The sequence below is a fragment of the Sciurus vulgaris genome (assembly GCF_902686455.1).
Source record: "Sciurus vulgaris genome assembly, chromosome: 3".
NCBI classification, from domain to species: domain Eukaryota; kingdom Metazoa; phylum Chordata; class Mammalia; order Rodentia; family Sciuridae; genus Sciurus; species Sciurus vulgaris.
The window spans coordinates 170,320,461-170,343,853 of NC_136463.1; the positions used below are offsets into that span (position 1 = coordinate 170,320,461).

General features: G+C 47.2%; 3 protein-coding genes across 16 annotated transcripts in view; 2 read left to right on the forward strand and 1 right to left on the reverse strand.

The window, feature by feature from the left end:
* The window catches only part of PLCD4 (phospholipase C delta 4), a 44,959-nt gene extending 31,829 nt beyond the window's left edge, over nucleotides 1–13,130 (forward strand). For 5 of the 8 annotated variants that reach the window (XM_079135197.1, XM_079135191.1, XM_079135196.1 and 2 more), the window contains one exon: nucleotides 46–171. The gene's annotated coding sequence lies outside the window, so the exon portion shown is untranslated. Of the gene's footprint in view, nucleotides 1–45; nucleotides 172–2,725; nucleotides 2,871–3,388; nucleotides 3,766–12,999 lie in introns of those variants that run through there. The other 3 variants (XR_013763029.1, XM_079135194.1, XM_079135195.1) reach the window with 3 other exon arrangements.
* Nucleotides 1,525–18,960, reverse strand: ZNF142 (zinc finger protein 142). Of its 5 annotated transcripts, none has more exons than XM_079135172.1 (9): nucleotides 18,808–18,960; nucleotides 16,407–16,717; nucleotides 13,093–13,692; nucleotides 11,839–12,006; nucleotides 10,043–10,867; nucleotides 7,423–7,600; nucleotides 3,790–6,670; nucleotides 2,895–3,000; nucleotides 1,525–1,995 (listed from the first exon to the last, which is right to left on the reverse strand). In XM_079135172.1, the coding sequence occupies exons 2-9, from the start codon at nucleotides 16,687–16,689 to the stop codon at nucleotides 1,526–1,528; spliced, it is 5,511 nt and encodes a 1,836-aa protein (XP_078991298.1). In that variant the 5' UTR covers nucleotides 16,690–16,717; nucleotides 18,808–18,960; the 3' UTR covers nucleotide 1,525. The 5 variants fall into 5 exon arrangements, with proteins under 5 accessions (XP_078991298.1, XP_078991299.1, XP_078991300.1 ...); XM_079135173.1 differs by lacking the exon at nucleotides 18,808–18,960 and adding an exon at nucleotides 18,536–18,774; XM_079135174.1 differs by lacking the exon at nucleotides 13,093–13,692.
* A 78-nt stretch (nucleotides 18,961–19,038) lies between these two features.
* Nucleotides 19,039–23,051, forward strand: BCS1L (BCS1 homolog, ubiquinol-cytochrome c reductase complex chaperone). 3 transcript variants are annotated; one of them, XM_079135199.1, is made up of 8 exons: nucleotides 19,039–19,165; nucleotides 20,587–20,955; nucleotides 21,056–21,195; nucleotides 21,402–21,596; nucleotides 21,847–21,910; nucleotides 22,145–22,314; nucleotides 22,507–22,624; nucleotides 22,744–23,051. In XM_079135199.1, the coding sequence occupies exons 2-8, from the start codon at nucleotides 20,636–20,638 to the stop codon at nucleotides 22,991–22,993; spliced, it is 1,257 nt and encodes a 418-aa protein (XP_078991325.1). In that variant the 5' UTR covers nucleotides 19,039–19,165; nucleotides 20,587–20,635; the 3' UTR covers nucleotides 22,994–23,051. The 3 variants fall into 3 exon arrangements, with proteins under 3 accessions (XP_078991325.1, XP_078991324.1, XP_078991326.1); XM_079135198.1 differs by having other exon boundaries at nucleotides 19,095–19,222; XM_079135200.1 differs by lacking the exon at nucleotides 19,039–19,165 and adding an exon at nucleotides 19,275–19,297.
* Nucleotides 23,052–23,393: the final 342 nt, after the last annotated feature.

Here is a 23,393-nt window from a genome sequence, read left to right on the forward strand (position 1 = left end):
TTTCACAAGTCTTTGGTATCTCTCCTGCCCTTTCTTTTTGTGTAGTCTGTGCTGGTGTTCCCTCCTTCCTCTTGCTGTAGGCTGCCCCACACTCAGATCTACCACTAATCTCTCCCATCAACTCTGATACGAAAGCAGATTGCCACTAGAAACCCAGAGAGGGGCCTGGAGCAAAGAGACTTACAGAAGTATTATCCCTTTAACTTCCTCAAAGCCCTGAGCCAAGGGAAGGATAAATCAAAGCTCCTCAGGCAAAGCTGAGGAAGGAGACCTGACCCTAGGACTGTACCATGACTCTCCAGAGAACAGTGCACAGCCCTGTCCCCACTGGGCTGCTCCTCCCCAGTGCCACTGGTGTAAACAGAGCTTCTCTCTCCAATTTGGCTCCAGTATGGTCATTATTGGGCAAGGGGAGGTACAAGGGTTGGGGGGACATTTGGGGAGTCAGATGGATCAGGGAAAAGGTAGAAAATCAAGCTTTTGACTGGGGATATAGCTCATTTGGTAGAGTGCTTGCCTCACATGCACAAGGCCCTGGGTTCACTCCCCAGCACAACCACCAAAAAAAAAAAAAAAAAAAAAAAAATTAAATTTTCCAGGGAGCATTCCTGCATATGCTATATAGGAAGGACACAAAAGAGAGGCTTCTGAGGGGCAGGGCAAAAGGAGACAAAGGTTTATGTGATATTCTGGCCTTCCTGGAAAGTTTGCCCAAAACAGTCCTGGTTTATGTTTGTTGTGTCCCAGCATAATTATTAATGACATCTTCTTTAATTTTCCCAGAGTGCCTCAGTTCAGAAGATGAAATACATAGTGAGACATTACAGAATTACACTGTGAGAATTCTGAATTAGAGATTTACCTCCCTAATCATCTGCCTTTTAAAAAGCCTTTGGGCTTTTACTCATAAGTGCAGTTATGGGCCAATCTAAGGATTTATGTTGAATAAGGACAGGCTTAAGGACAGAGAGAAGGCAGACTTGGGTCTATTTCAGAACCTACCTCTGAGTGAACATGGAAGAGATAAAGGAGGAGCAGGGGTTTAAGAGGGGACAGGGAAGATCAAGATCACAGCCTGGAAATGCCAAGTCAGGGGTTTGGATGAGTCTATGGCAGTCATTCTTTTTAACATGCTTTATACAGCATCAGGTATAATAGCACATGCAGTTAGATACATCTGTTTTGAAGGTGCTGAAAGAAAATAGGATTTGATACAGTAAGAAGGAAAGAAGACGGAGCGGACAAAGATCTTATAGCCATGAACTCTAAGAAACTAGAAATTCACAGGTTAAAAACACTGTGCACTTCAAAGAAGAAATCAGTGTTTTGGTCCATGTCTCTCTCTTACATAGCTGTTCATTCTCAAAGTACTATGGCCAGAGTCCTGGGTGGGGTAGGGGGTTCCAGGCACACTGACACCACAAAGGCAGTCCTTCCTTAGGCCCTGAGCTCGTCAGGCTAGCTCTGTTCCCAGTATGCACATCTCTGACCACACTCTCTTCCTGTTTTAGTGGTGGGTAGGCTCTCAGCCCTCAGGTCCGGTGGGAGGAGCAGCAGGAGCTGGAGGGCTGGGATCCTCCAGCTTTACATCATACAGGTGCACTGTGGGGGTGGTAGGGTCTTTGCCCACACCCTGGTTTGGGTCGGCCTGGTCAGGATGGTGCCTGCGCACGTGCTTGACCACCTGGAATTTCTGCTTGGCCTTGTAGCTGCAAAGGCGGCAGAAGAAGGGGTGGCGGTCGGTGTGGGTAAGGGCATGATGGCGCAGGCCGGCAGCCCAGCGGAAAGCACGGTGGCACACATTGCACACGTAGGGTTTGGCCTCACTGTGCTTGCGAAGGTGGGTGCGCAGCAGGAAGCGCGTCTTGAAGGCCTTGCCACACTGCTCACACATGAAAGCCCGTGCTTCTCGATGCCGTGTTTCCCGGTGCACACGCAGTGCATCAGCCCGGTTGGTGCAGTACTCACACTCGGGACACTGGTATGGCTTCAGTCCTAAAGTCAGGAAATAAATCACCATCAAAGAGGGGACAGAACAAGGCTCAGTGGGCCATAAGAGTCACTGTGGATATATACTGGGATATAAAGGACACACATGGCAAGCTAATGATCATTATCTTTGGAATGTTCCAGTCATGTCTGACAATTCTTTGACCTTCTTTCAACACACTCTGAATACATAGGTGCCCAATGGACACTGATAACTGAACCTCTAACCAACTAGCCATCTGATAGTAATGAGTACTCAAATATGATAGGTTATCAAATGGGAAAGTCCAGCCCTCTTTTGTCATGTGATGCTCATAGAATTTGAAAATCCACTTAAACACAATTCCTTGTTCAAAAACTCAAAGAAAATGTTTAAGAGGGAAGAGGTAAAGATGAAATAAGCATCATTCATAGAAGCAGAGGGTCTTGAAATACATCTGATCAATTCCTCCACAAATGGGGGAACCATATGCAATAATCAAAGGCAATCATTAACTCTTCAGAGAACCACACCCAGAAATGGAAAAGGACAAATCAGAACAGGGCGCTCTCCCCTATCTCCTTTGTGATAGTTGCATCATATCTGTATACAATCAGGTAGACCTGTTCTCAATCATTCAAGTTTGAGTTGGGGTTCTCTATGGGGGAGGTAGGTGACTTTATACCACAATTCCTGATAAGTTTGCAACGTACATATGCCCAGGTTTTCAGGTTTACCCTCTCTTATTTCTGACAGGTATTCAGTGGGCTGGGGAACCAGTCTGGTATACACATTCCCAAACTACCTGTACCCCCAGTATGAAAATCAATGGTGGCCCTGAATCTAGGTAATGACATATACCACCTCAGTGAAGTTAAGTTTGACAGCGAACAGGGGAACCTTTAAGCCCAAACCACAGACTCACCTGTGTGTTTGGTCATGTGGTACTTGAGTTGGTTGACCCACTTGCACTTATAGCCACATTCAGGACACAGGTACTTCCGTTCCTCCTTGTGTATCCGCATGTGGTACTAGAAAAGGGAAGAGCAAAAAGCAGAAAATGTACTCCCCTTGGTACTCATTGGATGTAGAAGGAGGGACAAGTAGGCAGAGAAACTATTGGCGGATAACCCTGTTCCCTGCTCCCATCCTACCTACACTTCTCTTACCAACTGCTTCCCTCAGAATGGTCACTTTGTTACCAACCTCACCCATTCAGCCTCTCTAGGCCTTCCCTGACTATCTCAGTTCTGACACTGACAGTCACTGGGTGAGTTAACGCCCAATTCTCAGTCTACTAATCTGTAAGATGGGGAATAGTAAAAGTTTCCATATCTCTTATTTTTAAAAGGATTAAAATCATGGTACTGGGCATTATAGTAACTGCTCATATTCTTTTTCTTTTTTCTTTGATATTAGGGATTGAACCCAGGGGCACTTTACCACTCAGCTACATCTCTAGTCCTTTTTATTTTGAGATAAGGTCTTGCTAAATTGCCTAGGCTGGCCTTGAACTTGTGATCCTCCTGCCTCAGCCTCCCAGGTTGCTGGGATTACAGGCGTGCACCAAAATGCTTGGCTGTCCCATATAAATTATTATGTCTTTATCACATGGCAAGCATGTATTAAAGAATTGTATTATTGTATGACCCTATGAAGTTGGTAAATATCATCTCCTTTTTATAGATTGGGATCTGAGCCTTAAAAAAGAAAAAGAACTTGTCCAGAGTCACACAGCTAACATTTAGAAGAGTCAGGATTAAAGAAATCAGAGCCTACATTCCTTCTATTTCCTGCCCATTAGCCCCAGATGGTATTACCTTGAGGCGAGAAGGGTCAGCACAGGCATACGGGCAGAGGTGACAGCGGTAAGGCTTTTCCCCAGTGTGAATGCGGCTGTGCCACGTGATCTTCTGCCGGTTCTTGGTGCTATAAGCACAGTCAGTACACTTGTAGAGCCGAGTGCCCCCATGCCCTTTCACATGGTGATCTAGCACAAGCTGATGTCGACATGCAAAGTCACAAAAGGGGCAGCGCAGAGGGGGCTGACCAGCATCCCCATCCGAGGCCTTTGGCGCAGCTGAATTCTCTTCGTGCTGTTCTAGGTAGTGCTTCACCAGACCTGCACGCTCCCGGGCAGCAAAGTCACAGAGCTGGCAGCGGTGGCTGAAATGCTGCTGCCTCCGGTGCTCCTCCAGGGCTGGCCGGCTCGGGAAGGCCTCCTGGCAGGCCCCACACTCCAGCCGTGGGTGCTGTTTACGGGTGTGTCCCCGCAGGCTGGCAGGGCTGGGGCACAGCAGCCCACAGTGGGAGCAGTTTAGAGGCCCCTCAGTGGCCTCTGCAGGAGAGCCAGGGGCAGGGTGAATGGGTTCAGGGTGTCTGCGTAGAGCATGCTGCTTAAGTGCTGTCTCTGAGCTGAACTGGGCCTCACACTGGGAGCAGGCAAAGGCTGGGGTGCCCTGGTGGCAGCTGTTGACATGGCGAGTAATGTCATGGCGCAGATAACCACTGTAGTCACAGAGTGGACAGAAGTGGGTGGGTGTTTTGTCATGTACCCTTAATCGGTGCAGGCGCAGTTTTGAGTTGGTACCAAATGTCTGGGGGCAGGAGCTGCAGGGGATACGGCCAACACCTGTGTGCCGGGACTGGTGAGCCTCTAACCGGTACCGTCTGGTGGTAGAAAAGTCACAGAAGGGGCACTGATGTGGCTTCACCCCTTCATGCTTGAGCCGCCGATGCTGTTGCAGGCACCGATTCTGTTTACAGGTGAAGCCACAGTCCCCACACTGCAGAGGGGGCCGGGGGCCACGGCTTGGGATTGCAGTAGCGTGTCTCCGTTTCTGGTGCAGCTTCAGGGCAGCAGCAGCAGGAGCAATGAATGGACAGAGGCCACAGTGGAGCTCTCCAGACCCAAGGGGGCAGCCCTTAGTCTGATGAGTCCTCAGGGCCCGTTCCTGCTGGCAGCGAAAGGGACAGGTGGGGCAGGAGAAGAGGGCCCCCTTCTGCTTCTGAGTCAGGGCTGTATCCCCATTATTAGGGCTGGACTGTGTATTCCCATTACTCAGGGGAGCAGAATTCTCATTGTTCTGAGGGGAAAGAGAAGGCTGGGTTTGGGGGGAACCTCGCTTTCCTCCCCGGCCTCGTCCCCCTCGGCAGCCTTCAGCCACATGAGAGGTGATAGAGGACAGCCGAGAACAAAGGAACGTGCATGAGTTGCAGTGAAACTTGCCCTGCTCAAAATAGAACTTCTCTGTGGTCTCTGTGGGTGAGGAGTTTCCTGGGGAAATGGAGGGTGTGGTGAGAGGCTCCTCTACTTCTGGATCCCTGGCAACTTCAGAAGGAGCATCTTTTGGAAGCAGCAGCTCTACTTCTAATGATACAGGTGGGGGCTTCTCACCTTTGGCATTGTCTGACGCCTGGATCCCTGGGAGCTTAGGATGCAGGGGGATGGGAGTATCTGCTCTAGGCAAGCCCTTGTTCTTCCTGAGCAAAACAGGGCACTTTTTCAGCATGTGGGTGCTGAGTCCCCGTTGTTGCTTAAAGCTAGTCCCACACTCAGGGCACAGCAGGGGCTCCCGGCGGGCCTGGCACCCTGTCCTGGAGTGCAGGTTCAGGGCCTTCTCCCGGCGAGTGATAAAAGGGCAGTGTGGGCAGCGGAAGGCTTGTCCCTCTGCCTGGATCACTACCATCTGCACCCGCCCCTCCAGCACTAGGGCCTCTGCTTGCTCTTTGTCCTGTTTCCGTAGGGCCTTCAATAATGACTCCGATTCTGGCAACTGGGGCGAAGGTGCTGTCTCAGCAGGTGCAGTTGCTTTGAAGGTTCCTGCCCAGCTATTAGAGGCCTCCTCTGAGGATGAAGGATTTCTGGGAGACTCAGACACTGGCTTTTCCAGAATGGGCTCTTCTTCAGCACCCAAGCCAGGAGTTCCAACGCCTTCAAAGCTGGATAGCACAGGTCCTTCCAGTCCCAGGGGCACTGAGGCATCCAGGGGCCTGAACTCCACAGGGGCTGTTTCAGTGAGCTCCTCAAGAGGTGGCTGAGCCACAGGTTCCAGCTCTACTCCCAGGGCCTCTAAGTGTAGTGTGCAGCCACCCTCCTCCACTTCTGCTGGACTAGAGCTGCCAACCAGGTCATTCCCATGGGAAGCCTCACTGCCATCCTGTCTCCTAGTGCTGACCTCACTTGTTTCTGGCAGGGCCTGATCCAAGCTGGGGCCCATGTCAGGCTCATGGCCTGATCCCTCAGGCTGAGCAGATAGCTGGCTTGAGGGCTCTGAGTTTGGTGGGCGTGTCAATGACTGTCCTGCTCTAGGCTCTTGGCTGGTATCACGGAGCTGCCAGACGTGGTCCCCAGGCACGTAGCCATGGGCCTTGCGCTTATGGAAGAAGAGTGTGGTGTTGCTGAAGGTGCGGTAGTCACAGAGGGCACAGTGGAACTCACGGAGACGAGTGTGCTTGCAGTTCTCATGGCTCAGCAGGGCCTGCTTGTGGCGGCTCTGGTAGTTGCAGTAGCGGCAGGGGTAGAGTGGGGCTGGTGTGCCAGGGTGATGCTGAGAAGCCATATGCTTCTGCAGCTCATACTTTCGCTTGCAGGCAAAGGCACACACCTCACACATCAGGGACTTGCCCTGGTGCCTGAGCTTATGGCTGCTCAGCTGATCAGCCCGATGGCAGCGGTAAGAGCACTGGTTGCACTGGTATCTGACGAGGAGGGAAAGAGAGGGTGATCACAAGGAGGCAGGTGTTAATAGTCACTGAATAAATACTTTATATGGGCCATGTTTTAAACTCCATATTATACATGCATCATCTAATTTAACCCATCTTTCTACTACCCAAAGAAACATGTATTTCTGTTTTACAAATGAGGAAGTCAAGGTACAAAAGTTAACCTGCTTGAGGTTGGTTCCAAAGGAAGTGAGGCAGAGACAGCTTAGCTTCAGGGCTGGTTTTGTAATCCCTACTCTCTACTGCTTCCTCAAAGACAGTAATATGGGTCAGCACCATCTACTGTGGACACTAAGGAGCTGACACGAATACAACACTTTGGGACAGGTTTTTATGCCTAGTACCCATTCTCCTATGGAGGCATGAAAGCTCCAGCCAGCTGCCTGGATTTGGAAGTAGCCAGGATGGCACCATAAATAGAGATCCTATCTACTCTTCCAGGACCAGACTGTGAGGACTCAAATACACCTTAGTCTGTAGGCTTTCTTCTAGGTTTAGACTGCCGCCTCCCTTGGGCCCAGAGAGTGCTCACCATGCAGACTGGGCTACAGGCACAGGGGCTAGCCACCTGTAGGTGATGGAGTTGAGATGGTGGGAGCAGAGGGCATTAGATGGAAACTCTCCAGCAAATGGAAAAAGTCATGGGGCCAGAAGTTGGATCTAAGAGAAGACTAACTTGGCATAAGTTTCTTGGGATAGGGATATAGGCATGTGTGTGCTCATACCTGAGGTCCCCTGCATGTTTTCGCATGTGCACGCTGAGGTAGTGCTTCCACTTGGTGACATAACCGCATTCAGTGCACATGTAATCCTTGGTGTTGGAGTGGGTGAGCATGTGCTTAGATAGGTAACTCACGTCTCGGCAGGTGAAGTCACACAGCTCACACTTGTGCGGTTTCTCACCTTACGTGGGGAGTAGAGATGAGAAGGGAAAGAACACATGTCAGATACAGATCAAGTGTGTGGCCAGACCATTTTCTCCAGGAAGTTTGCCTTGATGCCAGGCAGGAGCAAAAACTTCATATGCAACTTGAGTTATTGAAAACTTCACAGCAATCAAGGCTGTTTCACAGCCTTGTCAGACAACTATTCCCCTGGCTCCTACACAAATGAAAAGGAGAAAGTAAAGACTTGAGTTTTTCAAAACTAGATCTAAAGTCCACTCTTGATTTATACAACTTATTGGCATTAATGATCAACTACTCCATTTAGACCAATTCCTTTCAGTTTTCTGGAATAGAGAGAAAAAAATCAGGCAACAACACTGGTTAAGAACTCTTGGGGCTGGGGTTGTGGCTCAATGATAAAGCATTTGCCTAGTATGTGCGAGGCACTAGGTTCAATTCTCAGCACCGCATATAAATAAAAATAAAGGTCCATCGACAACTAAAAAAATTTTTTAAAAATTATAAAAAAATAAATAAAAGAGCTGACTGGCTGGGTGCTGTGGAGTATGCCTATAATCCCAGCAATTGGGACGCTAAGGCAAAAGGATTACAAGTTGGAAGACAGTCTTAACAACTGAGTGAGACCCTGTCTCAAAATAAAATAAAATAAATAAGGGCTTGGGATGAAGCTCAAAGGTAGAGCACCTTGGGTTCACTCCCCTGTATCAAAAACAAAAAACCAACAACAATAACAAAAAACCCTGACTCTGAATTACAATATTATGATAAGTATTAATGCCCAATTGTGGGCATTAATGTTTATATAGTCAGGCACATTTCTGGGCACTTTATAAAAATGTCTCCTCACTGAATCTTCATAACATGCCTAGGAGATAGGTACTATTATCACTGTCATTTTATAGATGAGAAAACTGAGGCATGGAGAAATCACAGAGCTGTTAAGTGTTAGTTCCTACCATATATCTCAGTTTCCTTGTCTCCAAAAAGGGGGCAACAAAAATACTAATCTCCTTTGGCTAATATGAATATTAAATGAGTTATCCCAAAGTTGTCAGCGGTGCTCAGAGTGAATTCAAGTAGTTGGTTGGGACCCGGCTGGGGGGCCATGTTTTACCCAGCTGCCTTCCCTGTGGTGAAAGGCAAGCACATGGCATGCTAGTTCTGGTTCTGACACTAGCTGTAGGTCTAAATTTAACTTCCCATAGTTTGTCTCTTTTCTCCTCTTTACCTGTCTTGCTTACAAGATTGTTATGGATTAAATAGGATAGTACACATGAAAGAACTCTGTAAACTGTATAATACTATACAGACATAAGTTTTAGGAAAGGCCTCAGAAACAAGAAATTTTATAACAAAATCATGTACAGAAATGAACTATTCAATGGAAACAACAGTGGCTTTGTGCCCCAAACTGTCTAAAAAGGGCATAGGTCTCCTACCACTGACCTGCATCCCCAGCCCTTTTTATTTTTTGAGACAGGGTCTCACTAAGTTGCTGAGGTTGGCCTCAAACTTGTGATTCTCCTGCCTCAGCCTCTCCAGTTGCTGGGATTACAGGTGTGTGCCACCATGCCTGACATGGTAGAAAGTTTCTTAACGTCCTGTTGATACACTCGTCTTTATACAGATCCCAAAAGGGATGATGCTATAGCAGGAAGCATGATTTTGTTGTTATCTAGCATCAGGAATGTTGGCAACCAATTGAAGGGTCTGGCCAGGTATGGTGGCACACGCCATAATCCCAGTAGCTCGGGAGACTGAGGCAGGAGGATAGCAAGTTCAAAGCCAGCCTCAGAAAAAGTGAGGCGCTAAGCAACTCAGTGAGACCATCTCTAAATAAAATACAAAATAGGGCTGTGGATGTGGCTCAGTGATTGAGTGCCCCTGAGTTCAATCCCCAGTACCCATCCCTCACCTCCCTCAAACAAACCAAACAACTGAAGAGTCTGAGGTGAAACAAGTACAACTTCCAGGTAATTAGAGATGATCTTGTTTCAGTGTCATGGATGCCCCAACTATGGAAGCCCATGCGTATGCATGGTTTAGTCACCTTGCCTCCTATCTTTCACAGAATATTCCCAAACTTGAACTGAAAAGGAAGGCATGTGTCCTGGTCTGGGTTTCTCTATTCTAGACTGGGTGGTCATCCTCCCGTGCCTAAGGTTGAGGCACAACAGTATAGCAATTAGAGCACAGGCTCTGGAATCAAACTGCCTAGATTCATATCCTAGCCCGACCACTTTATTAAAAATGACACACAACGTATGGCTCATTTGCAAACTTGGGATACTACAGCAGTGTTCAGGAATTCTAGGTCAAGTGAAACATGTGTTTAAGGCCCTTTGTGTGATGTCTGGTACACAGAAAAAGCTCAAGTTAGACATTATCATCACCATCATTATTACATTATCATAAGGACGGATGGAAGCTATCTCACCAGTATGCAGCAGCATGTGTCGGATGAGCACCCTCTTGTGGGCAGTGGCAAAGTTGCACTCAGGGCACTGGTGGATTTTCTCATGAGCATGCATCTTGCCCACGTGGTCCTGGTAGGCCACTGGGTTGAAGGTGGCAAAGGGGCAGAAGGTACAGCGCAGTTCTTCGCTGCCAGGGTGGCCTTGCTTCTTGTGTTTTCGGAACAAGTGCTTGTTAGAACAGGCAAAGTCACAGTGGGGACAGTGGAAAGCATAGTGGCTCTTGTGGTGGGCCTCCATGGCTTCAGCTGTGGCAAAGAGCATGGGACATGAGTGATGGCGGCACTCCACAGCCCGCACCCCATGGGTCTCCTTCAGGTGCTTTACAAAGGCCTTGCGATCAGGGGCTGCATAGCTACAGCCCTCCTGAAAACAGGGCAGGGGTAATGGCTCTGCTGCAGCTGCTGCCGTGTGGCTCTTGAGATGCTCCTTGAGTGCCTGGCTGAGACGGAATTCCTCACGGCAGACGGGACAGGCATAGGTGTCTGAGTAGAAGTTAGAAATATCCTCGTGCATGCTGGCCATGTGGCGGTTGAGTGCATTCCTCTCCACTGCACTGTAGTGGCACAGTGGGCAGCGGTGGGCCTTCTCACCCAGCTCCCGCAGCAGATGGGTCTTGAGTTTGCTCTTGCTGGTGAAGAACTTCTGGCAGTTGGGGCACTGGAGGCTGGGGTCTGGGAAGTGGAGATGCAGGTGCTCTACCAGATGGGTCCGCTTCTTAAAGCAGCGTTTGCACTCTGGGCACATGTGTGTCTTGAAGAGGCACTCAGTGCTAGAAGCCACATCCCCTGGAGGATGGAATGCAAAGAGGTAAGAGCAATATTCTTCAATAGCCTAGATGCAAACCTTGTGTGGCCTCTCCAAGAACCCAAACAATACGGTCCCAAACACTGTAGCCTCAAAGAAGAGGAAGAAACTCAAAATATTAAGAGAAACCAAAACACAAGGACTTCTCAGGCCTTGTAGTAGCCTGTTTCAAGTGCGTCCCTCAGTCACCAATGTCCTTTTTTTTGTTGTTGTAAATGGACACAATACCTTTATTTTTATATGGTGCTGAGGATGGAACCCTGTACCTCATACATGCTAGGCAAGTGCTCTACCATCAAGCCACAATCACTGCCCCTCATCCAATGTTCTTGAACCTCTATTTAGAGCAGCTCAAAAGAACAACCTGGATGGACCATTCTTGTTCTTGCCTGCTGTAGGAGTAGGCAGAGGGGTCAGCAGGGTGTGTTAGAAGAAAAAGAGCCCCAAAGGGAATGAGCAGAAGGAAAAAAGTACTCTTACTTCTGAACACTGGCTCATTGGGCTCTAGATTAATAGTGAGCTGGTAATAAATATAGTCAGATCTTTCCTAGTCACCTGATAGTAAATATGCTACATAGGGGATGCGTTTCAGATAGTCTATTGAGCAGGAGACCTGTGAAGAAAAGACTATCCTAGGAGGTCAACAGCAGGCAAAAGGGGCTGCTGGTAATCAGTAACCTCTGGTATCTTTATATTATGACATCACCCTCTCCTTCTTGCAAAAGTTTTTGCTTGAGGAAAACCAGCTGTGAATAAATTCTATTTGCCTACACCCCCGTGTTACTGGAATCTGGGCTTGCTGATCATTTTTCCAGTTGACTTTTGAGTCAAGGTAGAATAGAAAGATGGATCTGAACCAAAGTTTAGAAACCCAAACCCTGGAGCCTCAATGCCAGCTTCTCCACTATCTATCTTTCTACCACCAAGTCTTCAAGCTTACTCATGTCATTACCTTCCAATTCCTTAGCCCCCTGGCCATTATCCAGAGCTTTCTGCGAGGCCTTCTGGGTGCCACTTTCTTCTTCTTCCTCAACATCATCTTCCTCAGCTGACACCTGCCCAGGCAAAGTTATATCTGCTTCCTCTGAAGGTTCTCCCTCTCCTGGAGGCAGTTTAGGAGCTGGAGACACATAAAATTTAATGAAGTCCACAGGAGCCAATAACAGTACTAAATGCTGTACTTCTCAATTTATTGCTTAGCAGAATCATCCCCTCCCCTTAAGCAGAAGGGAATTTGGGGTTCTAATTAGTTAAGTATATTCCCACTCAAGACAGGGATATGAAGACTAGAAGCTAAGCTACCAGGAGTAATTCACTTTAAATCAAATCTTGGATAATAGCAACCTCAGATTACTTGAAGGTTAGAGTTTTGAGGTCATTGGGGTGAGGGTAGGGGCTGAGAGGTTAGAGATTTCTTTGGTTCAGGTCCCCAGAGATAAAGGCTGGGATGGCTCAGTGCCAGTGAATGTATCCTGACAGCTCAACTGTTCTATTGAGAAATTCAACTTAGTGAGTCAAGTTCACATCTTGCTCTTCAAATCTATCTCTTTTATCCCCTAATAGCTGACTCAGACAAAAAGTATAGCTGGTTCTCAGGAAAACAGTCTTCCTTTAGGCACTAGAGCTTGCGTGGATCTTAGCAAACCAAGTTGTCTCATCATAATTCTGTCCTCTTTTGGGTCTATTCTCTCTCTCCTGTTCCTCTACTCTCCCCACATTCTTTTTCTCTTTCTCTTTTTTTTTTTTCTTTTTGCTATTGTTATTGTTTTTTGAGACTAAAAGAGTAGGAATTAATAAAGCGCCATTCCCCTTAAAGGTTCCTTTTAAAAAATAACCCCAGCTTCTCCTGCCCAATCTCACTTGCTCTAAAGGGAGTCTACAGGCATTTGAGGCTACAGTCACTGGTGGGCACTTTTACTGTCCCCTTCAGAAAGTTAAGTTCTGAGGTCAGTAGAAAATGTTGCTTAAGTAACTTTGAGTCACATGTAGCCTAAGCCAAACTTCACTTAGGATCACAGTGTTCCTCTTTGTTCCATATATTCTGACTGGATCAAGGTTTCTAAATGCTTTTCCATCCCATCCAGTAATTCTATCCTCCTGACTTATTGTCTAGATACCCTTGTACTCAAGCACATTCAAGGCACTGGAAACAAGTGTCTTCTATAAGATCAACTGTGGCTACATTCTAGGATCCCTGGCTTCATACCTGCTGGCAGCTCCTGGGATGGAAGGCCCTGAACAGCAGAAAGTTCTCCCTGTGTCACAGCTCCATGGCTCCGCTGATGCTGCCGGAAGAGTTTGATGTTGGAGCCCATGAAGCTGCAATGGCTGCAGTGGAAAGGATAATGGGCCTGCCGGTGCAGCTCCATGCCCTGCTGGCTCCCAAAGAGTAGGGGGCAGCCCCGGAAAGAACATGGCACAGGAACTGCTCTGTGGGTCTGCCTCAGGTGCTGCTGCAGACCTTTGCGATCTTCAGCAGAGAACACACAGCCAGACTCCGGGCAGGAGAAGGTGTCGGGAGTGGCCCGGTGAATCTTGAAGTGGTTCTTCAGGGCCTGTGGTTGGGCAAATTCCTGTCTACATACAGGACACGATAGGGGGCTATCTGTCAGGCTTTGGCCCTGCAGAGGGCCATGGAGGGTGAGGTTGCTGGAGGGCAGTTCTACAGAGTCTGGGGGGCTAGACAGGCCCTGCACAGGCTGTATGTGGGTCTCACTGCACTGATGCAGGGACAGCAGAGTGGGCTCTGCAAAGCTCTGTTCACAGTGCTCACAGAAGTACACCTCCACCACCTTTACCAGGACACCTGCAGGCAGAGGACCGACAGAGAAAGGCATAGAATCAGATAGAACAAGACTCATAGGAATTAGTACTAGTAGAAATGTAGGCAAATCTATTCATATTCACTGAGTGCAGTTGGACTTCAAGTCTGGCTCTGCGGACTATAACCCCATAGATCAGGATCTGTTTATCTGGTACATGTGTTTAGATTCCTAGTATCTAGCATAATACCTGGCATAAGATGGTGCTTAATAAATGTGTTAAATGAATGAACAAATATCAATGTAATCTAGGAAGCATTAAGGCATAATAAATTAGAAAGTTCCAAAAGAGGACAAAGACAAACTACAGAGGATATCTGCAATATAACTGCAATAAATGACAAAGTCTCACTTTTAAATTCTGTGATTTTCAAAGGCCCAAGAATTTACAAAATGGAGACCATCCTTTCTGAGATGAGCCAAATCATGTCTGCAATAACTGCTACCATTTTTAAAGCAATGGACAGGGTCTTAATATCACCATCTTTTGGTCCTCCAACCTCTCTATAAGAAGGAGGACCTGGGGTTCTACAAAGCTAAGGCTACCATACTTCTTAGTGGTAGAGCCATGACTTGAGCCCAGGCCTGTCCTGTGGGTCCTTTTTTCCTTATTATTACTTTTTATTGTTTTTTAAAAAGTTCAATGCAACAATTTAAATGATGCAGAAGTATACAAAGAAATAACCACCCCCATAGTCTGGTCTCTCTTTTTTGGTACCAGGGTTTGATCCCAGGGACACTTAACCACTGAGCCACATCCCCAGTTCTTTTTATTTTTTATTTTGAGACAGGGTCTCACTAAGTTGCTTAGGGCCTTGCTAAATTGCTGAAGCTGACTTTGAACTTGCAATCCTCTTGTCTCAGCCTCCTGAGTACAGTTGTATGCCACCACACTCAGCTTCTTCTAGGGCTGTTTTTGGTCATTATCCTACAATTTGATTTTTTTTTTTTCTTTTTTCATTTACTATATAACAAAGACATTTTTATCTATGAATAAATCTATTTCATATTTCTGTCCTGTTCATGGAATTTCAGAACACAGATAAACCAAAATGAAATTCTTTCTTGATGGCAGATGAGATGTTTCCAACCAGTACAAATAAAGCTGCTCTACACATACATTCCCATCCCTGTGTGCATGTGTATTTTTCTGTAAGACAGAATAGAATTACTGGGTAGAGTATTCATGTTGTAAAACTTCCTATGTAGCTACCTAACTTCAAAAAATATGCTAATTTATATTCTTCATAATTTGTAACTCACAGCCTCACCAACATTAGGTATTACACAAATTGTTTAACTTTTGCAAAGCTGAGAAACAAAAATCACTATCCATTGCTTTAAAAATGGCTTGAGACAGGGTCTTGCTAAGTTGCTGAGAATGGCCTTGAACTTGTGATTCTCCTTCCTCAGCCTTCCAAGACTCTGAGATTACAGGAATGCACCACTGGACCAAGCTCATATGGTTATTTTTAACTATGGTATTTACTTATGTGAGATTAAGCATCCTTCATACAGTTGTTGACTATATTTACTTCTTATTTAGTAAAGTGAATGTAGATTTATTTTTTTTAAATTTTTTTAGTTGTCAATGGACTTTATTTTATTTACTCATATGCAATGCTTGGAATTGAATCCAGTGCCCCATACATGCTATGCAAACACTCTACCACTGGGCCCCAGTCCTCTTTTTTGTTTTCTTGAAAACTTTTTCTTATTGTGCCAATCTTTGAACTTTAAAGATATCAACTCTTTTAACTATATTATCCATTTTTGTTTTGTTTTGTTGTTGTTGTTTCACTGCACAGAAGTTAAATACTATATGGTCAGATTAACCAATCATTTCCAGTATTCTTTGTCACTATACTACATTGCCAGGGAAGTGGTAACAACTACAGCTGGCAGATGAGTTAAAAAATAGGGACATTTCAGAAAAATAGGAAGTTGTAGATGTGGGAAAGAGGAGAATCTTTCTATTAGGATAAATACAAATGCTCAATTGTAGTTATATTTGTAGTAGTATTGGGGACTTGAACCTGGGGCCTTGTGCATGCTAAGCAAGCTCTCTACCACTGAGTTAAATCCTCAGCTCCCTTTTCATTTTTGAGACAGGGTCTCAACAAGTTGCCCACGCTGGTTTCAAACTTTCAGTCCTCCTGCCTTAGCCTCCAGGGTAGCTAAGATTACAGGTGTGTACCACCATGGCTAGCTCAACCCTTCCTCTTAACATGCTTTGAATGAGTGAAGTACATTATACACAGGAAATCAGGGCAGGGAAATGCCAGTTACCTTTGGAAAGCCCTGCCAACTCCAGGGTGGGCGACAGGCTGGGCTTTTTGCCTAATCCCAGTTCCTGGGTATAGAGTCAATATGGGTAAAGAATCTGTGAAGATTGTTAAGAGTAAGGACAAGCCAGGATTGGGCAGAGGTGTCAGAAAGGTCTTCCCTTGTGGATCACTGCCTAGCAGACAAGAATCCCTTGTAGGATAGACTTTGCCAAAACCTTGGTTCAAAGCTGTGCAGTAATTTGCCAGCCTTCCATCTACAAACTCCAACTGCAAACCAAATTACAACATCTCTAAGTATAAAAATAGCATACAATCTTGTGCTCTAATCGTATTCACACAGAAAGATAAAAATAGAACACACCAAATCTCAAGGCTGCCTGTCCCACTAGCCTGCTAGCAACTGTTTGTACCTGGGGTCTCTCCAGGAGCTTCTGGGGATAGGGTTCCGGCTACTGTTTCCACAATGATCTCCATGTTCCCTGGGCCCTCTTCATTAGCTGTGGCCTCTACCAGCAGGCAGCCTGGGTCAGCAGGCAAAGGTGCAGTGTCCCCAGGACAGGTGCTCTGGACAGGTCCCAGAATTCCACGGTCAGAGAGAGGTGGGGGGATCAGCAAAAGCTCAGGGCACAGTCCATCCATCTCCACAGTACTGTTGGCTGGCTGTGAGTCCAACACAGGGTCTGTCATCACCATTGATTTGTATGCTGTGGCCTCTTAAATGCTGACAAACCAACCAAAAGGAAAACAAAATATGGTTAGAGCTCTCACATTTTTCCCAGTTGGTGTGTGTACACAGCCCAGTACCCTCCAGCTTAGGTATTTCCTTCATGGCAGCACGATCAGAACAAAATGTATAAAAATGATAATAGGGTCAATATCAGGAGAAAGTCAACAAGTTTTGGTCAACATATGAAACATAACAGTTTGTTTCTTGATACTAAGTGACTCAAATCTTAAACCAAGTTTTAGTTTTCTTCTCTGCAACAAAATTGGGTGGGACAAAAGGATTTCAAAGGTCCCTTTCCCTTTTACTTTTTTTTTTTTTTTTTTTTTTTTTTTTTGGTACTGGGGATTGAGCCCATGGTGCTTAAGCACTGAGCCATATCCCTGGCCCTTTTAAGTATTTTATTAGAGACAGGGTCTAGATGAGTTGCTTAGTGCCTCACCAAGTGGAAGTCAGAGTGGAAATGACATTTGAGGCTGAGGCTGGCTTTGAACTTGAAATCCTCCTGCCTCAGCCTCCTGTCCTGCTGGGATTACAGTTGTGTACCACCACATCTGGTTTCCCTTTTACTTCTTAATGCTCTCATTCCTCAGTGAGGTTATAGGGTCCTTCCATCACAATCTGCCCCCTGCTGATTTCTCCAGACACAGCTTCCACCTCTGCCCTCAATAGACTTCTGAACCTCATGATGCACCATGCCCTAGACACATCATATTCTCTTTTTTTTCTGCACACCCTTTTACTCTTAGCTTGATGTGCTTTTTCAATCTCTCTAGTCTGGCTAACCAATGCCTTGCTGTCCTTTAAGAAACCTGCTCAAATGTCATTTCCACTCTGAAGGCTTCCTGACACTCTTAACTCTGTCTTCAGGGGTCCTGATGGCACATTGTGCCTATCAGAAACCCTATCATGTTGCCCTATTGTTTAACTTATCAGTTTCCTTTCTTGATGTGAAACTTTCTGAGTTTAATGACTATCACTTCAATGTCACAAACAATGTCACTTCACCAACAAACTATGCACGTAAGACAAATATGAGGATTCTAGTGAAGAACCATTGAGAGGGAGGGACATCAGAGTAAAGTCAAGTATCTGGTACCAAGTAGCAAACCAGTGGTTCCCCACATATAAAGTAACAAATTAAGAAATGTCAGACTCATTCAGATCTCAAACTGGAATACAACTGGGAAACCAATGGCAATTAAATGGCATATCCTGTTACACGCTAATAAAATTAGGTTAAGCTGAATAACTTTTGTAATTAATAAGAGTGACAATCCATAAAATGAGTCGAGACTGAGAAAGGCCAGGCTGCAGATGAGAACTGACATTCCCTTTTCTCCAGACTCTCTCAACTCAAAACACAGATCACAAAGGTGGCAGGGAAGTGCACTTCCGAGGTCAGAGGGATATCTTTGGAAACCGGCCTCCGTTTACAGCCTATTATCTCTGCTCTGGGGAATCTTCCGCCTCGGGGCGAGTCAAGAGGACATGGCGGTAGACTGAGAACCTCCACCCGCGCGAAGGCGGGTGAGATAGGCGCAAAGAGAAATCTGTCTTCCGGGCAGATTTGAGGAAAAGGAAGGTCAAATTATGGGAGAGGAAAGGCTTGGGGAAACAAGGAGCCTGGGCCTAAGCATATGGGCTCCCACCTGCCTCTGGGCTGACTCAAGGCGTGGTCTTGGTCAGATGCAGTCGCCACCCTTCTCTGGGCCTCAGCTTTCCTATCTGTAAAGTGGAGGCGATGACAGCGTCCACACTGTCCGGCGGGAGCTGGCGCACAAGAGCCAGAGAACGGGAAAGGTATTTTGTAACCTGCAAGGCTTGGGTTGCAGCACCGTCATGACTGTGGTCCTGAGGAGAGACAGCGGGTACCCGGGTGGGGTCCAGAGCGGTGACGCGAACGAGGCGCCGAGTGGCGGCTGAGATGCGCCGGGGCCCCGCTCTTCGGCGTTCTCCCTTCAGCACCTCCTCCCACGGGTCTCCACTGCCCAGGTCCACTTTCATCCTGGGGCTCGAGAAAGTTTTGCCTCCAACTCGCTCCACCCAAACTCCCCCCAGATCCTGCCCCGCAGCGGCTCACTCACCTCTAGACCCACCACCGGCGGGAGCCGCATCTCTATGGTCGAAAGCGGATGGAGCGGCCTCCCAGGGCGCCTTTTGTACTACCGCCCCCGGCCCAGCCGCCTCTAAGACATCGGGCATATGGTGACCACTCTATCTTGCTTTTGGTACTCTATGGTTTTTCCTCCATCGTCTTCTCTCCCTACCCTATCCCCGAAGTCGAAGGAGGACCATCGAGAGTTGTGGGGCAGAGTAGCAAGGACTGTCTTGGTGGGCGTGGCAGGAAGTAGATTAAATAATTCGGGGGCGGGACCGAACAGCGCTTCCCCCAAAGTAAGGCAAGGCGAAACCATCGAGACGGAGGGCCAGAGAGTCATGGCGGTAAGGGGGCGGAGTGACCGAGAACTCCAAACCACGTTCCTGGAGGCTCGTGCCTAGGTGTGGAGGGGGTCGGGGGGGTTTCTGCATGTCTGGACCGCAAAAGAGGAGAGCTTTGTGGCCTCCCATGCATAGGTGTTTTGGAATTCTGGATCCCATTCTGAGCCTCAGCCGAGGTCACTGCTGTCAGTTCACTGTTCTGCGTGCCCGAGACAGGGCAAAGTGGAAGGGGTGGAGTGAGGTGGGGTGTTGGAAGAGTGCTAAAAACAATTTGGCTCCCTATTCCCCGTGACTCCCCCGTCCCTTGCCCCCCCACCCCCCCAGCGCTAGAGATTGAACCCAGGGGCGCTTTAGTACTGAGCTACATCCCCAGCCCTTTTAATATTTTTTGAGACAGGGTCTTCCCAAGTTGCTTAGGATCTCGATAGGTGCTGAGACTGGCAATCCTCATGCCTCATAAGTCTGCCGAGTCTCTGGACTTACAGGTGTGCGTCACCGCTGCCGGCTTCGTGATCTTATTATTTACAGTTAGACCTAGTCAAATCTTATGAGGTTGAATTCAGGAAAGACTCCATGGGTGAAATAGCAGATGGGCAGGATTTCATTTGGGGAAAATGCAAGGAGGAAGAGAGGTGGGGGGTGTTTTGCTTATTTGTTGGAACAGGAGTATAGTAGCTAAGCCAAGAAAGGTAAGTGGGTGCCTGTTGTTAAGGGTTTTGAGTACCAGACTGAGGAGTTTGTACCCAATTCTGAGATCTGTTGGAAACCAACCGTTGAAAGTGCTGGAGTAGGGAGAGTGATAGAATTAAAGCTGATCCTTATGATGAATGATCTGGATCTCTGTAGCCGTTTGGTGATGCAAGAGCTGAAGATCCATTAAAATGCCACTTCCAGAAGTAAAATTTTAGTTTTGAAGGGACAGTTTGGGAGGTACTAAAGGTCTAAACTCTAAACAGGACCTTAGGAATTGTGTGTGTGAGGGAGACAGAGGGTATCTGAAGAACATTATTCATGCATGGTAACACATGTGGTCACTGACAGTTCAGTGGAAGAGCCACTGCTGCTGATTCCATCTAGTCCCCTCACCCACCTTTAAAAAAATCTCAGCTTTTCCATGGACCACAAACATTCTACCCATCCATTATCCTGATATGAGTCAGGTTACATTGCTCTCTTGGGCTTAAGGAATTGCCAGACATGGTCCTCTGACAGGGAAAAAGGTATAAGCAGGCTGATGAAAGGTAAAATGGAGCGAAGGGTTTGCATTCCAACACTACCCCTATACTGCAAAAGGAGGATATTGAAGCACATAGTATGCTGATCTATCCTTCCTCTTCTGGAGAAGGAAGTGGGGCAGGTTTGGGGACATACAATGGAGTCTGAGTCTAAAATAATTTTGTGCTTTGTCCCATCTCTACTCCTAGGTTTCAATAGGGCCTCAGGGCCTATAAGCTTCTGTGTTTCCCTTTCAAGATGCCACTTTCAGACTTTGTTCTGGCTCTGAAGGACAATCCCTACTTTGGGGCTGGATTTGGCCTAGTGGGTGTGGGCACAGCCCTAGCCTTGGCCCGGAAGGGTGCCCAACTGGGCCTGGTAGCATTCCGGCGCCATTACATGATCACACTGGAAGTCCCTGCCCGAGACAGGAGCTATGCCTGGTTGCTTAGCTGGCTTACCCGCCATAGTACCCGTACTCAGCACCTCAGTGTGGAGACTTCGTACCTTCAGCACGAGAGTGGCCGGATCTCCACCAAGTTTGAATTTGTTCCCAGCCCTGGAAATCACTTCATCTGGTAAGACTGGGAACCAGGGAGGGCTCTGAGAGAAGAAAAGAATAAAGAGAGCTGGATTTGATTGTTCTTCACTCACCCCATTTTGACCATTCTTATTCAGGTATCAGGGCAAATGGATCCGAGTAGAACGAAGTCGAGAGATGCAAATGATAGACTTACAGACAGGGACTCCTTGGGAATCTGTCACCTTCACAGCCTTGGGCACTGACCGGAAGGTTTTCTTCAACATCCTGGAAGAAGGTGTGGGATGGCAGAGGCAGGCTTTAATAAGGGGGACTACAAGACACTGGGACACTGGATAATAGAGGAAGGGCAGCTTGGGGAGGAATAAGAGGATGTGAGTCCTTGGGAACAGGAGCCAGGAGGCCATTTATTGCATAGTTCTACCTAACTGAAGAACAGTCATGGTGGAGAAAATTATTGGCATTGTCTTATCTCATTTCCAGCTCGAGAGCTAGCCTTGCAGCAGGAGGAAGGAAAGACGGTGATGTACACAGCTGTGGGCTCTGAATGGCGCCCCTTTGGCTATCCACGCCGCCGCCGGCCGCTCAGTTCTGTGGTTCTACAGCAGGGTCTGGCTGACCGAATTGTCAGAGACATCCGGGAATTCATTGATAACCCCAAGTGGTACACTGACAGAGGTGAGCAGCAGCTTAGGTCTGGGATAGGCTGTTTCTAACTATATTGTTAAGGCAGACAGGCTGGTCTTTGGCCAGGAGTGATGTAAACCTCTAGACCAATTCCTAGCCATGAAAGAGAAACAAAAGTTGCCTATGATTTTTCCCCACACCAGTCATCAGGCCAATAGGGGCATGGCTAGGAACAAAATGGACACGTGGGACAGAGTATATGATTCACTTTAAGTCTTATTTATGTTGGCTGTATCCCTAGGTATTCCCTATAGACGTGGCTACCTGCTTTATGGACCCCCTGGTTGTGGAAAGAGCAGTTTTATGTGAGTAGTCAAAATTTCACTCAAGTCTGCAAAACAGCCTTTGTAGGAAAACTGGGCAGAAGAGGCTGGAGAGGGTAATGAATCTGGGGACCAGGAACAGGAATAAACATGTGATATGTGGAAGTAGTGGGAGAGTCAGGCCTCTGAGGCACACCTCCCAAGACAGAAGGAAAGAGTTTGGACCCAAGAAGAGTCCCCAGGTTGCTTACCACCTCCTCGTGCCACTATCCACAGCACAGCCCTGGCCGGGGAACTAGAACACAGTATCTGTCTGCTGAGTCTCACAGACTCTAGCCTCTCTGATGACCGACTCAACCACCTACTGAGCGTGGCCCCACAGCAGAGTCTGGTGCTCCTGGAGGACGTGGATGCTGCTTTTCTCAGTCGAGACTTGGCTGCAGAGAGTAAGCAAGGGTGCTGGGGAAGTGGGGTGGTTCTCAATGAGAGTAGTGGGGTATAGGAGTATGAGGAGTGGGAAGTGGAATTCCACAGGGTTAACAAGTAGGCTATGAGTCACTAGTGAGGGGCTGTGGTGGGAAATGGAGGAGGTGCTAATTTTAAGCAAGGCTATGACCATGCTCTTCTGTCTTTTCAAGACCCTGTGAAGTACCAAGGTCTAGGCCGTCTTACCTTCAGTGGACTGCTCAATGCCTTGGATGGCGTGGCTTCCACTGAGGCACGCATTGTGTTCATGACCACCAACCACGTTGACAGGTAAGGAGGAGTGAGGCAAGAGTCCACTCCATTCATGTCTTGGAAGAATCAGGAAGTTGAGATCATCTTTTTTGGGGTGCTAGTGAAACTGTTGCTTGTGACTTTCCTTCTCCTCTTAGGCTGGACCCTGCCCTGATACGCCCTGGGAGAGTAGATCTGAAGGAGTATGTGGGCTACTGTTCACACTGGCAACTGATCCAGATGTTCCAGAGGTTCTATCCAGGGCAAGCACCTTCCTTAGCTGAAACCTTTGCAGAACATGTCCTTCAAGCTACAACCCAGATCAGTCCAGCCCAGGTACAGGGCTACTTCATGTTGTACAAAAATGACCCCACAGGGGCGATACACAATACTGAGTCTCTGAGGTAATCAACCAGGTGTGCTGGGATCTCCTCCTAGAGGAAATCAATAAACACTTGCCACACTACCCTGGTCCCTGACTCTTCCTGTCAGGTTGGTACTCGAGTACAAAACAGGAGCTGCAATCACAGGTGACTATAAGGGTCAATCAGACCAATACATATACAGATGATGGTAGTATGACCTAAGACACAGGGGAGGAAGAGACTCTAAGTACATGCCTCCATCTTAGGGCATCCAAGTGAGGAATATGTATTAACATGGTTGAATACACAATGGGTTGTGTGTTATAGTGTTTTCTAAAAATTCTGCCCAAATGTTGACCTCCCAATAGTTTTCCCTGAAACTTGTTACAGTAGTGGAGGAGTGGAACCCTTTCACTTGGATTTCTTGGGATAATTAATAATGA

What these genes read in the sequence shown, in the direction of transcription:
- ZNF142 (XM_079135172.1), bottom strand. Translation starts at nt 16,689, where the DNA reads ATGGTGATGACAGACCCTGTGTTGGACTCACAGCCAGCCAACAGTACT. An exon ending in ACACATGCTGCTGCATACTG is followed by an intron (nt 7,601 to 10,042) that starts GTGAGATAGCTT and finishes TCCCCACGTAAG; the next exon opens with GTGAGAAACCGCACAAGTGT. An exon ending in AAACATGCAGGGGACCTCAG is followed by an intron (nt 6,671 to 7,422) that starts GTATGAGCACAC and finishes CCTCCTCGTCAG; the next exon opens with ATACCAGTGCAACCAGTGCT.
- BCS1L (XM_079135199.1), top strand. Translation starts at nt 20,636, where the DNA reads ATGCCACTTTCAGACTTTGTTCTGGCTCTGAAGGACAATCCCTACTTT. An exon ending in CCTGGAAATCACTTCATCTG is followed by an intron (nt 20,956 to 21,055) that starts GTAAGACTGGGA and finishes ATTCTTATTCAG; the next exon opens with GTATCAGGGCAAATGGATCC. An exon ending in CTTCAACATCCTGGAAGAAG is followed by an intron (nt 21,196 to 21,401) that starts GTGTGGGATGGC and finishes TCTCATTTCCAG; the next exon opens with CTCGAGAGCTAGCCTTGCAG.